The following is a 14115-nucleotide window of genomic DNA, read 5'->3' on the forward strand; positions in this document are numbered from 1 at the left end:
TCCTGCCTATACAAACGCTGGAAAAATCCGCAGACGGTGGGGCAATGGTCCAGCCCCCAGGGGGGACCACAGATCATCTGCTGGGCCGAGCCCTGGCCCTGAAGCCACCGTGGGAACAATGGTACATTGTGGGGACCGCATTCTCCATTGTCTCCTCAGCTGACCCACAAGGCGCCCTCTAAAAATAGGCCAGGCTGGGCAATGTCCCCACCGGCCTGGGGCATCAGGGTTCAAATCCAAGCTCTGCCTTCCCCAAGCCCTCTGAGCTCCCGGAGCCCCGTCTGTAAGACGGGAGGGAGCTGACCACCCCGGGTTCCTCAGCAGAGGAGATAAGCCTGGTGAGGAATACAGTCCCCGGCGAGATGGGGCTGCTCAGGACGCGGGGGCAGAGGGGTTAATGAGGTGCCTGAGCACCACCTTGGTGGCAAGGTGTGGGACGTCCAGCCCTGGCTGGCACCCAGGATGTGTCTAGCAGCCCCCAGGGGTGGGAATGGGTAACAGATGCTGATCGATCTCTTTGAAGGCCTTACAATTATAAAGCTGTGGGACCAGAGCTAAATTTGTCCAAGAAGGAAGAGACTGCCTCTGTCCTGTTTACTGTGACATCCTCAGGCCCTGGCACAGCTCAGGATCTGCTGGATAAAGACCTGACGCTCACAAGATCATGGTGAACATAGCTTCTCTAGGAAGTCCATTGACCTATATTGGGTTCAGGCTCCACTCTGCCCCTTTCGGCAAGCTCTCCCCACAGAATTCCCAGGACGGGTGTGAAGTCTCCCAGGATTGGCGCGAGCCCCACGGAGCACTAACGCTTCACCCCCACGAGGCACCACGGAAGTGCTGTGACCATGGCCCGCGGCCTCACACCACTGCAGACTTCAGCCTGTGCCGCAGAAGAGCCATCAGCTGTGATTATCCTTATTTGGAAGGATAAAGAACCCAGCCTCAGAAGCTGGAAGTGGCCTGGTGTAGGTGTACAGGTGTGGCAAGGTCGCCGAGAGGCAGGGATAACATTCGCTAAGTGCCCACCAAGAGCCAGGTGAGCTGAGCGAACCCATTTTCCAGATGAAGAAATCGAGGTGACCGCCCCCAAGAGCACACAGCTTGTAGTGTGAACCAGGATTACAACCCACGTCTGCTGGGCCCTCATGCAGGTGTTGGCCCCCATCAGCCCTCCTGAGTTCTGTGTCCACCTGCCCACACGGGGAGGAGGAGGGAAGGCAAGAGTGACCTTCCCCGTGCCTGAGACCCACTCCTTAAGTCACCCGCACACACGCACAAGGTTCTCAGCCGGCCCTGGGGCTCTCTCTCCACTGGCCCAAACCAAGAAGGCTGGGTCTGAGATTGCATGGAGGAATTAAAACTCTCACAGACACGTCCCTTTGTCCTCTGCAGTCCCAAAGGAACATTCTGCCCTTCTGTCTCCGTGGGGATGAATCACCCAGTGTCCTGGAGGGAGGAACCCACCCGTGTCCCCCACGTTCTCCCAAAGAGAGGGCACCGAGGGACCCAGAACTGCATGGTCCACTCCCTGTCCTGAGAGGGGAAAGCTCTGTCTCAGGGCTCCTCAGGGGTCCCCCGTCTGGCTAGAACAGTGGTTGGAAACACTCACAGAACCCCTCCACCATCCAGACCGCCATCCTGGGCTCTTCCAAGTTCAGAGCCAGATCTCAAAAGTCCGGGCTCACAGGGGTCTGATCCAGCCAGGGGCATGCAAGAAGGAGAAGGCCAGGCTGCCTGGATTTTCCTCTCACCTCCTCTGGAAAAGTCTAGAAAGCCACTCTCTCAGGGTGCAAAGGGGAGGGCAGTATGACGGCAATAATCATTGCATCTGGCCCTGCTCTGAGGATTTTACATCCGCTCTCCCATTGAATCCACACAACAGCCCCACTGGGTAACAACTGCCCACATTTCACAAATGAGGAGACTGAGGGGAATTAGCTCGAGGTCACACAGCTGGAACAGTGCAGCAGGATCTGAACCCGAGACCGTCCAAGTCCAAAGCCTGTGCTCTTTGCTGTCTCCGTTTTAACACTCTGTGCCAGGTGTCCCGTGAAGAAAGAAAACCTTTAATAGGCAACGTGCACGGTGACTCTCTAAAGAGGGACGCAGGAAGTCAGGTCCCCATGGATGTGACTGTAGATTGCTTTTATCTCCCCAGCGTCTCCAAAACCCAGTAATCCACGGGGCGGGTGCTGGGATACGCTGGTACACAGAACAGAGAAATAACACCTGCTCCTCCCACCCTCCCCAAATGCACATCTGCCCCCAAACTGCAGGAATGTACAGCAGGCGTGTCTGACTTGGAACAGCCTCGGCACAAACGTCACTTCCTCGGGGTGGCCCTTCCTGCCACCCACTGTACACACGACACATGGTTCCTGTCCTCTTCTGTAGCATCTACCACAATGGCACATATCTGTTTCTTATCCATCTCCCCAACCTGACTGCAGATTCCCAGGGAGAAAGGCTTGCTCTGCCCTGGAGGAGGTGCTTAGAGATTTACGCAGTCTACACCACCTGTAAGCTGGTAAGTTGTGAAACGGCACCGATGCCTACTGTCTACACTGCCTGTAAGCTGGCAGGTGGTGAAAACAGAACCTACCACTAAGTAGTCCTCAAAGATTTCAGCTCTTCGGCTGCCAATTCTGGCTTGGGAGCTTTGTGAGCTACGGCAGACTATGTCGGTGGGCCTGCCAGACATTCGTTGTCCTCTTCTTTATGACAAAATTCCCAGCAACGTGCCTAATGAAATTCTCTCCTTCCCCATCTCCCTTGTAGCCAAGGATGGTCAGAAGATTCAGTTTGGGCCAATGAGACGTCAGCAGAATTTGCTGCAGCTTTGAAGAGAATTCTTTTAAAGACTCAAACTTGGCCTCTTAATTTTTCTTTTTCACCCTTCCACCTGCTTACTACCTGGAACATGGGTGAGATGCCCAGGGATTCAGCAGCCATCTTACAAGCATCAGGACAAAAGCTACATGCTCAGGGTGGCAGAGCAGCAAGCTGAAAGGAGTCTGAGACTGGGTGACATTCACAGCCTGCTGTACTAGGCCTTCTGGGTCAGGGAAAATATCAACCATTTCCTTGTTTAGGGCACTGTTTGTTGGGTGATATTAATTCTAACGATACACCCACCATGGGACCTTGGCCAAGTTACCAGACTTCTCTGAGAATTCCTTCCCTCAGCTGTAAACTGAGGTCAGTAACAAACCCTTCCGCTTGTGGAGATGCTCCCAAGACTTTTAGAAGGGACCGGAAAGTGTTTTGGAAATTGCAGTGTTTCCCTCCATGCTGGCTGTTCCAGATGCCCACCCCAGAGACGATTACTGTGAAGCCACAGGGACCAGTCCCCAGGGTTTAAGGCCACTGGTTGGATGATCTAGAAGAGCTCTGAGACCAGCTGCTGCACCTCCCTCCATAATCCTCCTGCCCAGCAGGCCCTAGGGAGATGCTGAACGCTTTGGACTCTAAGAGGATGACACACTTACCCGGGCTCTAAGTCAGCTGGCGCGCTGGGCCGCCCCTCCCTTCAGTCTAGCAAGCCTTGGTCAAGGCACAGCCTGAGGGCGGAGGGCACCCTTTGGAACAGCAGGCAAAGAAAGCTGATTTAGGCTCATCAGACGTAGCATTAAGTCAAGGCTTGCTGAGGCAAGCAAGGCAAATCATGAGAACACAGGCTCCAGAGAAAATGCCAGGGGCTTGCCCCACCACCAGCTTTATGTGAAATAACCCCTCCCCGTATCTTCCTGGTCCATCGCCTGTGCCCGCAGTGGGGGAGGGGAGGCCTGGCTGAGCCACTGATCTTGTCCTGACCATTCAGTAAGGAGCACATGCATTATGGAGACTGACAGGGGAGGGTACGTGTGTGGAAGGAGCACGATCGTATTTGCATAGAAGGGCAGCCATCCCCTTACCGGACAAACACCATAAGGCCAGGTCTGGCCCCGGCGCTCTCAGGACAGCCATTTCACAGATGGCAAAAGCCAGCCTCCAGGGCTGAAGCCTAGCACCCAAAGGTACACAGCTGCAGGTAACAGAGTTAAGATTCCGGACAGGCCCTTGGGCCTCTGAGTCCTGATACCTGGCCCACTGGGACACCTAGAAGAGAAGAATATCTCAAAGAGGTCAAGCGCCCTCCGTTTCTCAGCTTTCTTTAATGTTGTCATCACATCGAGAAACAGAAAAGTTATAGTCAGGAAATGATCTGTAGCGGGGGAAAGGGTGCCAGCCTGGGAATACAGCGGGAAGCTGGAACCCACGTGAGGACGGCGATTCTCCAAGCAAGCAAGAATCGGGAGGAAAGTCTCTCTTGGATTAGGGAAAAGAGGAAGAGTGGAAGCAGGGCCATCCACGGAGCGGAGGGAGGCAAAGGAGGCCTGTATGCTGAGTCTGATGCTGTGTTTATGGCACAGTCGTGACACCCTGGGGACAGTGCTACTACCGCCATTTTTACAGAGTAGAAGACTAAGCCCCTAGGAAGTCAGGTGACTAGCCAAGAACGCAGGGCTAGCAGAGGGAAAGCTGATCTGAACCCGCTTCTGTCCACTGTATCTATTTTGCAACACCAGGAGATGGGCGTCTACACTAGGTCAGCCTGATGGCCTGGGCTGGACCGACCTGGGAAGCCCATCAGAGCCCCATCACGGGGATGCTGTCGGGCGAGGTGCTCCGTCCCCTCCACCAGGAGGGCATTCCCAGGAAGCCCACAGAGGAGGGCAGAAGAGGCAAAGCCTCCCTTGGCACTGACCCAGATGCGTGCCACTGCCATCTGTCACTTGGAGTTTGCTCTAAGTCCCCACGGCTTTCTCAGAAGTGAGGCTGGGGGCAGGCGGGGATGGGAAATGGTGGGTTGAGGATTTCCAAGCCCCGGAGTTCTGCCCACCTTCAGTCAGGGGGCAGGAAAACAAGAAGCAATCGTGTGCAAAGAAAGAAATTCGTAAAAGGTCACCATTTCCATTTTCCCTGTGAGCTGATCTGCTTCCAAGAGATGGGAAAAAAAAATTAGCACCCACACAATGGGGATCAGACGTCCCCCTCTGGCCCAGTTCCACCAGACTGGGAGCTCCAGAGCAGGAGCCAGACCCCAGGAGACCCTCCAGCCCACTGCCCCTCCTGCCCCGGCCCCCTCTATCCCCTCCACCCGGAGGCCCTGTGGGTAACATCAGCTCATTGCCCGGAGATCCCTGGTGAGCACACAAACACAGATTCCCATGGAAACCGAATCAAATCAAACCAACCAAATAACTAAAGATCCAGGTGGAAGGAATTAGAAATAGCAAATCCACCAGGAGAGGAGATCTGGGGCCAAAGGAAGTTACCCAGCCCCTGAGCAGGGAGTGACAAGCAGTGGACTCAACTCTGCTGTCCCCACGCTGCCCTACCCACCCACCCCGCCCCCCCAGTTATATGGCCTTTGGCTCCACACTGAGTCAAGCATTGCCCTCTATCTCATCATCGTGTGACAATGGGCAAGTCCCTTAAACCCTCGTCTCTTCAGCACGGTTGGCAACAAAACCTCTTTTAAAGGGTTGTTTTGAGGATTAAATGAGATGATGCAGGACGAGAGGGCAGCACAGTTTCTGACACACAGCTAACGCTCAAGATACATCAGCTCTTACGACTCCCACGGTTCGTATGTATCTAACAGTCAGATGGACCAAATTTAGGACTGTCTCAATAGTACCCTTTGATGAGTTTCTTAACATCCCCAAACTGGTCTCTCATCTGCTAAGGAGAGTATCATTTCCCACCATGGCAGGGAAGCCCTGAGACAATGGGTGGACAAGCAAATACCCATTTGCTCCCTTCCCACCTCTTCCCTCCCCTCAGTGGCCTTCCACAAAGCCTCCCCACCTGGAGCAGAAGGGGTAGGGCTGGATAATAAAGCATCTGCCAGCTCTGATATTCTTGGATTCTAGAACTCTAGCCAAAGAAAATAAACCAGAACCCAAAATACTCCCACTTTCCCCACTCATCAGATTTGCAAACACAACTGCCTAGTCTGATGCCAGAACCTTCTCTGCAGAGTCAGATCAAACCACTTCCTTCCTGCAGCCCCAGCACCTCAGGCCAGCCGCCCACCCAGCTCCATGCTCTGAGGGCCCCAGAGCCTCTCCAAGAGGGGACAAAGTAGGGTCTCAAGAGCTGCCCATCCTAAGGTGACGTCAGGCCAGAAGAGATAAGGCCAAGATGCCATCTGCTCTGGCAGCTAAGCTGTCTCCTAAGACAGCAGCTCTGGAGCTGCTTCTCACCGAGGAGCTCTGGGCTAACAGTGTGTATTTTGATTCATGCAAAAAAAAAAAAAAAATTCTTGACCACTTTGGGAAAGGAAACGAGTCTGCCCGATTTAGTCAAAATGCTGAAGCACCAAATACTCCTCGAAAAATAACATTGGCTGCTTTTGGACACACACAGTAAGGCAGCTCAGCCTCCTTAAACTCAACTCCCAAAGCGCTGCCCAGACAGGGCCCTGATTCCATGAGCCGTAAGGACCAACTTAATGAACAGATGAAAGTGGGCTGCCGTTGAGGCATGTCAGTTCTCGGGTCCTTACAGCAGCTCCCCCTCAAGGGCTTGAATATAAACCCACCATAGCACTGTTCAGAGTATCTACCTGGCCAGATCTTTTTTGATAGAAATTGCAAAGGTGACCTAGAATCTAGCACTGCAGTACATGTCGTGGTTGAGAGAGCTGATCTGGGTCAGAGTTGGGTTCGATGGGGCCCCTGCACATTTGCTGGCCATGGGAAAGCCTCAGTTTCCTCATCTGTCAAGCAGGCATGAGGGTACAAAGTCCCAAAAGATTCAACAAAAAGCCCCTGGGAAGGCCTGGGCCCTCGCCTGGCTGATCAGAGAAGCTGAAGCCCACAGCAGGCAGGAGACCGTCATTTTGCAGGAGCTCCCGCGTGAATCCAAGGTCAGGGTGTGTGGGCGAGTCCCTGGGCTGGTACACTCTGCAGCCACCCTTGACCAAGGTGCTGTCAGTCTCTGCTCCCGGCCCTGTGACGCAGAGAACATCAGCCATCACGGTGCACTGCCTCTTCTGAAGGACATACTTCAGCGACCCACGCCCACGATTTTAGAGACTGCTGGAAATCTGGAGGAAACCTTCATAGATATCATGAGTCAAACAGATCTAATAGCCAAATCCAAATGAATATAGTTTTATCCAAAGATCTTTTTGGAAACAACCTTGCCAAAGTGTCACTCGGCACTCAGATGCAGCCCAAATATTGTGATTCAATTGTAAGATGGATCCTATTAACAGCTTACAGGAAGAATTCATTTTGCCCTTGGAGAACTCAGAATCCAAGCCAGAGGGACCTCTGCACGTGCCAATGCCTCTGCATGGGTGATCGGTCCCTAATCTTCTCCTGTCATATGACTTCACAAATCACTCAGGTCTCAGTCCAATGTCACCTCCTCCAAAAGCCTTTCCCGACCCCTTAACCGAAAACCTGCCCCATCTCCTCAACCTGCACCATCGTCTTCCAAGCCCCGACAGTAGCTGGGGTTGTCATTTTGCTGAATGCTTCATGTGCGTTGCCTCCCCCTTTTAGGGAGTCAGGAGGCTGGGTGCAATCCCAGCCCTACCCCCCTCCCACCCCGTGACCTCAGGCAAGCGACTGAAACTCTCTGCGCTCAGGCTCTCCATCTGTCAGCTGAAGACAGAGTTCGTTGTGAGCAGTAGGAAAGCAAAACCGGGCAACACACTGGGAATGGTGCTGAGCTATTCGTTTAGAACTGCAGCCCCTGGAAAGGGGGCTCACTGACCGTCAGGCTCACTCCAGTATCCCCAGCACCTAAGACAATGCCAGGCACAGAGCAGGCATTGGTTCAAGGAACAAAGGAATGCACAATTGGGAAAATGCATCCACCTCCCAGGACAGCTCTGGGATTCACTGGGAGGGCTCAGCCCAGGCTGGGGCACGATGTTGAGGAGTCGTATCCTGCCTCCCCAGCCCCTCGCCGAGCCTAACCTCTGTGGTCTTCAGGTTGCCGCTCTGCTGCTGTTGAGAGGATGTGGCAGCCCGCCCACCCCAGCCTTGGCCACCTTCAAGTTCGCCTGCGCAGGGCCCAAACCCCTGTTCCCTGCTCTTCCTGCTACCCGTGCCCGGAGAAGGGAGCACATAACAGTGCTTGGCGCACTGTCAAGAGTGACACAAAAGCAAGGAATTACCTTCACAGAGAAGAGATAAACTACGTTTTCCAGGTTTCTTGAATGACCAAAATTTTAGAAATCTACAATAACCATAGGACCCAACAACTCCACTTCTGGGTACGTATCCAAAAGGACTGAAAGCAGGGTCTTGGACGGATGTTGCACACCCATGATCACAGCAGCACTAGTCACAGCAGTAGAAGGGCGGAAGCAACCCAAGTGTCCACTGGTGGACGAAAGGATAATTAAAACTCGGTCTAGACATATAGAGGAGTATTATTCAGCCTTAAAAAGGAAAGACATTCTGACACAGGCTACAGCGTGGATGAAACTTATCTCACATGACATTAGGTGAAATAAGCCAATCACAAAAGGACAAACACTGTGTGATGCCACTTACGTGAGCCACTTAGAGTCATTAAATTCTTACAAACGGAAAGTAGAATGGTGGTTGCCAGAGGCTGGGGGGAGGAGAATGGCGAATTAGTGTTTCATGGGGACAGAGTTACAGTTTTGCAAGATGGAAAGAGTTCTGGAGGTTGCCAAGGGGAAGGGGGTGGGGGAGGGAGGGACTGGGAGTTTGGGGTTAGTAGATGCAAACTATTACATGTAGAATGGATAAACAACAAGGTCCTACTGTACAGCACAGGGAACTCTATTCAATATCCCGGGATAAACCATGATGGAGAAGAATATAATAAAGGAGTGTATAAACTTGTATAACTGAGTCTCTTTGCTGTGCAGCAGAAATTAATGCAATTTTGTAAATCAACTATACTTCAATAACAAAATTAATTTTAAAAATTTTTTTAAAAAAGAAAGAGTTCTGAGATGGATGGAAGTAATGGTTGCACTATATTATGAATGTACTTCATGCCACTGAAGTGTGGACACTTAAAAATGGTTAGGATGGTAAATTTTATGTTGTATGTGTTTCACCACACACACAAAAATAAAAATTGGAAAAACTTCATGATACAGTTGGTAGACCGGGTGTGTTATTGGACCAATACTGATTGGGAAACATCACATCAGGGTTCCCCTCCGTCACTGTCCTCTCTACACAAGGCTGGAGCGACTTTCCCCATTTCACAGATGAGGAAACTGAGGCTGAAGGGAGGTGAAGCATCTTGCTCTGGGTCAAATAGCCAAGAAAGGGCAAAGCCGGCTCTCGAGTCTGGGTGAATCTGTGGCCTTGACCTTGGGGAGGAGGGACATCACAAGGCTGCTGTGGGAAGACAAAACCACAGAGGGGACAGCTGCTTCGATGGCGGGGGCGGGACCAAGAGCTGACATTTCAGTGACAGAGAAAGTACGTTAGTCTCCCTGCCCGGAGCCCGGCCCAGCCCAGCCCCGAATGATCAGCCAACCCCTGGGGCTGCCACTCAAGCTTCACAGCCCCCAGAGCCCATCAAACAGCCAGGGCCGCCCCTGCCACAGCTGCTGCATCTTTGCAGCTCTACTGCCCTGTCGCTCGTCTCTCCCTGTTCTCACGAGGGTGGGAAACGGTCAGACAGAGGATCAGATGCCATCACCCTCAGCTCCCCGCACCTCACAACCCTGGACAAACGATTCCCCTCTTTCTCTGCCCTTCAGTTTCCCCAGCTGTAAACTGAGGGGCTGGGTGAGCCAAACCTGGGACCCCTGGAGACAACCTATTCACCTCCCACTTTCCCGGAGCACCCCCATGTGCCCAGTGTCCTGTGAGACAAGAGACCAGCGGGCGGAGCTCTGGCCCGGGGACAGGAGAGGCAGAGACCTCGGCCGGTGAACGGCACAGTAAGAGCACGGGCTTCCTTCCTGCTCAGACAGACCTGGGTGGGATGTCCAGTCCCAGCCTCCGGCCTCAGTTTCCCCATCTGAATGATGAAGATAACGGTACCTCTGCTTATGCTGTTGTTGAGGAGTTAAATGAGATATTGGCTGGGAAGCCCTTAGCACAGGGCCTGGCTCGCAGGAAGCACCGTTAAACCAGCCTCATCAGGTGCGGGCAGAATGGGAAGCTCTCAGGGCTGGAAGAGGGAAGGCCCGGGGTCTGGTGCCACCTTCCTGTCACTGCAGGGGACCGCAGGCAAGCGACTTCCGAACGCTGACTCTCTTCTTCTTAAACAAGTATAACAAAGAGTAGAACCAGAGGCCATGTCCCATGAGACCAAGCGCTCCTTGAAGACCAAGGTCTGTGTTCTGGGTACCGATGCAGCCAGTGAAGTGATGGGTTCGGGTCCCCCCATCCTTTGATGGACTAGAAGGTGCAGGGAGCTGATAGTCTGAGTCACAGTGGGACAAACGAACCAGACACGGTTGGTGATGGGTGGGGTTGAGTGACTAGCCATTGTCCTGGGGCCTGAGCTACTCATAGCCCCCCTCCTGGCTCAGTCTTAGACCCAGGGAGCCGTCCTACCCATCCCAGGTCCCTCTCTGTTCCTCTGCACAAAGGTGGGCTGAGCCCACCGGGTGGCCTGGCTTCCAGCTCTTCAGACTCAGTCAAGACCACCCCGCTGACCCCCCACCAGCAGTGACCCCAGAGGAGAAAGTGTGCCTGGAGGTCTGACCACGTTTCCTCCCACCGCCAGGGACATGTGCAGGGGGGAGCTGGGGGCTCAGGGGGTTCCCAGACCCCAGAGTCTAAGGGTCACTTCCACATGTCCATCCATGCCTATAACCTGCATTCTTGCAGAGAGTGTGGCCTCTGCTTTCTGAGCAGTAAGCGCCACTGTGAACAGCACTGGTGTCTGAGTTACGGCCAGGAGAGACAGGGAGGGCACCCTGACGTCTGGGGGGACCTCCCTGGCTGCATGACCTGGAGGCACCACTCATCTGTAATAAGATGATACCAGAACCCACACCCAGGGCTCTTGCAAAGAGTAAATGAGCACACTTAATTAAATTAAATTAAATTAAATTAAAGGCGGCATGCTTAGAACAGTGCCTGGCACATAGTAAGGGCTCAAAATCAGTCATTCTTACTGTTTTAATAATTTTACAGATGGAGGGTAAGGGAGGCTCAGAAGAGTTGAGTAACTTGTTCAAGGGCACACACCTTGAAAGGGTCAGCTAGAATTAAATCCGGTTGGCCTGACTCAAAAACGAGGGAAAAAAAGATGCTTTTGTTCAAGATGCCATGACATCTCAGCTGTGGCCTGACTGTGGCAAGTTTCACCGTCTGGGTGGCTCAGTTTCTTCATTCATAAAATGGGGAGATGGCAGCCCTGATCTGAGTTCATCCACTGCAGATGCACCGAGAGGCTGGGACAGCAGTGACGCCATAAACCCAGGGCTGATGAGTCAGAGAGCTGCTCCCGGGGGGTGAGAGGGCATCTCCAGGCTCAGCTGCTTTTAATCACAAACCCCTGGGGTGGAAATGACCTGTCCCAGCCCAAGCTGTCCCTGCAGCCTGCCCCAGACGCCCACTGACAGCGAGGGAGGCGAGAGGGCCCCAGGCTGGAAGGACCTCCCTCGGGTGGGCGGCGTCCCTGCCAGCTCACGGAGTCGCCTTCAAGCCAGGCCAGCACCGCTCTTAAGTACATGGCATGTGAAGGCTGCTAACCCTTGCTCAGGCTGCCTGCTCTTGGCTCTGACACAGACGCTGCTAGGAGGCTGTAAAAGCAGGTTTCATGGTCAAATCACACAGGGCACTGTGTGAGCCGTGCAACTGAGGGCCAGGCACGCTTAACCTCTGAGCCTGTTTCCCCAGCTTGAAGAATGGAGACAGCAATCCCGACTGCATAGCGCTGCTGGGGTTCAGTGGGGTGTCCCCTGCAGAGTTCAGGTGCCACACGTCCGGATGTCCAGGGCCTGGTGCACAGTGGTGGTGTAATAAGTGTGCTCTGAACAAGTCAATGTTACACAGTAGGATGTGTTGGCCTCAGAGGACAAACGGCCGGACGGAAACCAACACCTCGGACACACCCCGTGGGTTCCACGGGCGCGGGTCAGGGTGGTCTCCAGCTAGAGCCAGGATGACGCATAAGGGCACCAAGGCCCACACACCTTGAGTGTGCTCTTCGCACGTTCACCTCGCTGATTTCACACCAGCCAACGTTTCCAACCCCTCTCCCTCTTTCCCCTTCCTTCCAGAGACAACGCCAAGATTCCCAGCCTCTGGTGGACGGTGGGCCGATCGTCGAAACACGAGATTCAGGAGGATGAGTGAGCTATTTGGGGAGGAAGGGGGTGAAAGGTACGATGGAGATGCAGGGCTCAGAATGGGCTGGAAGCCGGGGTACCTGTGTGATGTGCAGGCAGAGTTCCAGGTGAGCGCAACGGCCTGCATCTGGTCTGTCTTTGGTCCTGTCTTCTCCGGGAAGCCCACAAGACCCGGATGTGCTCACTCTTCTGGCTCCACCCCCAGGACCCGGCACAGAATCGGGCCCGTGCAGCTTTGGGATAATGAGTCCAGGATTTACAGTTCCTGAGATTCTGACCCGCCCCTGGGCCATGAGAGGCCAACCCACTCGCCCCAAAACTTGTTCTTGGACAAACCTTCAGATGCGCCTCCCACCTTGCTCTCATGTCAACCTGGAGCAGAGATGGAGCCAGAAAACCACAGAGAAGGCTGGTTTCACTTTCTGAGGCAGAGCCCAGAACATCAAGCCTCTGCTTCCTCCATTCCCTCCCATCGCAGGGTCCCAAGCCCACTCAGTGTCTTGCCATTTCCTCCACACATGCCCCACAGCTCTGCCCAGCTCTGCAGGGTTGAAGGGGGCTGGATATCTGTCCTGCTTTCACAGCGGGTAACTGGCTCCTACTCCCTTGGCCAGAACTCAAACACGCTTCTATCCGGGGAGAGAAGCTGAGTGTGGGGAATCAGCTGAGGCCACTTCCTTCTCTCCCCTTACCCCTAACATCTGAACACTGATCTAACCAATGGGAGAAAGAGGAAAAGAGAGAAGACAGAGTAGGAAAGGGGGAAGGGAAGCCACGTCTTCTACTTGCCTGAACATCAAACTCTTGCAGGAGGCCAGTGATGGTCTGTGGAAAGACAAGAGAGATGGTCAGTTTCATCAGTTTCCCGGGGCAGAGAAATAATGTCAGAACACACGGACCTCTCCATGCCCTGAGTCTGTTATATCTACCCTATGTCCTCTGTGGGGCCTCTCTAATGCCTTACAGAGAGAGACTTTTCATCTCAAAGAATAGCAGTCCAGCAGAAAAGTAGACACAGTAGGTGGATTCCTTTTTGACTACAGCCTTAGTGAAAAAAGATCTGAAGGTCTAAGCTGACCACAAGCTTGAGAGATACAGGACTGTAACTGCCTATTAACTGATCTCTCTGTCTCCACCTATGTGCTACACTTTTAAAGCTCAAACCTGGCCATGTTCCTGCCTTTAAATTTCTTCCACGACAGCCCATCATCTAGATTAAAACCCAGTCTCTCATGGGTGGAAGAGGAGAAGAGAGCATTTCCCTCGATCCAACAATTCTGAGTGTCCAGCCCAAATTCCATCTTTCACCAGAGCTGACACTGGCAGGCCAAGCCCAGGAAGACAGGAAAGGGGCCCTTGTCCCCTGGGTAGCAGTGAAAGTACAGCTCAGAGTTGGAGCTGGAGCCACCCTGGGCCAAAGTTTCCAAGAGATGTTGCTGGCATGCTTTCCTCTCAGCTCAGAGATGGAGTTCAAACAAACACCCCCTGAAAGCAGAGGCCCAGCTAGACCCACCATTACCCACCATGAAAGAAAACAGCCCAGCAGAGCAAAAGGCAAAAGAGGTGACGGAAGGGGAAGGAGGACCCCTTGGGAGGGCCAGGGGTTGGAAGATAAGATTGTGACAGCCGCCTGCTGAGGGAGATTAAGATAGCGTCACACCCCCTGGGGCTGGGGTTAAGAACATTAGGGAGTTTGATAAATTCAGGTGGAAGCAAATGTGGCCAAAAATACTTCGTGTGTGTGTGTGTGTGTGTGTGTGTGTGTTGCTAGGAGGGAGTAGAAAAGCTATTCTGAACAACGCTAA

At 53.4% G+C, this 14115-nt stretch overlaps 1 protein-coding gene across 2 annotated transcripts in view; it reads right to left on the bottom strand.

The window, feature by feature from the left end:
* NDRG1 (N-myc downstream regulated 1) overlaps positions 1 to 14115 on the bottom strand; it is a 55626-nt gene that overhangs the window by 26730 nt on the left and 14781 nt on the right. For both annotated transcript variants that reach the window (XM_082433847.1, XM_082433846.1), the window contains one exon: positions 13100 to 13135. In XM_082433847.1, coding sequence (XP_082289973.1) covers positions 13100 to 13135 — 36 coding nt within the window. The remainder of the gene's footprint in view (positions 1 to 13099; positions 13136 to 14115) is intronic.

The sequence above is a fragment of the Balaenoptera physalus genome, assembly GCF_965194825.1.
Source record: "Balaenoptera physalus genome assembly, chromosome: 17".
In the NCBI taxonomy this organism is placed as follows: Eukaryota; Metazoa; Chordata; class Mammalia; order Artiodactyla; family Balaenopteridae; genus Balaenoptera; species Balaenoptera physalus.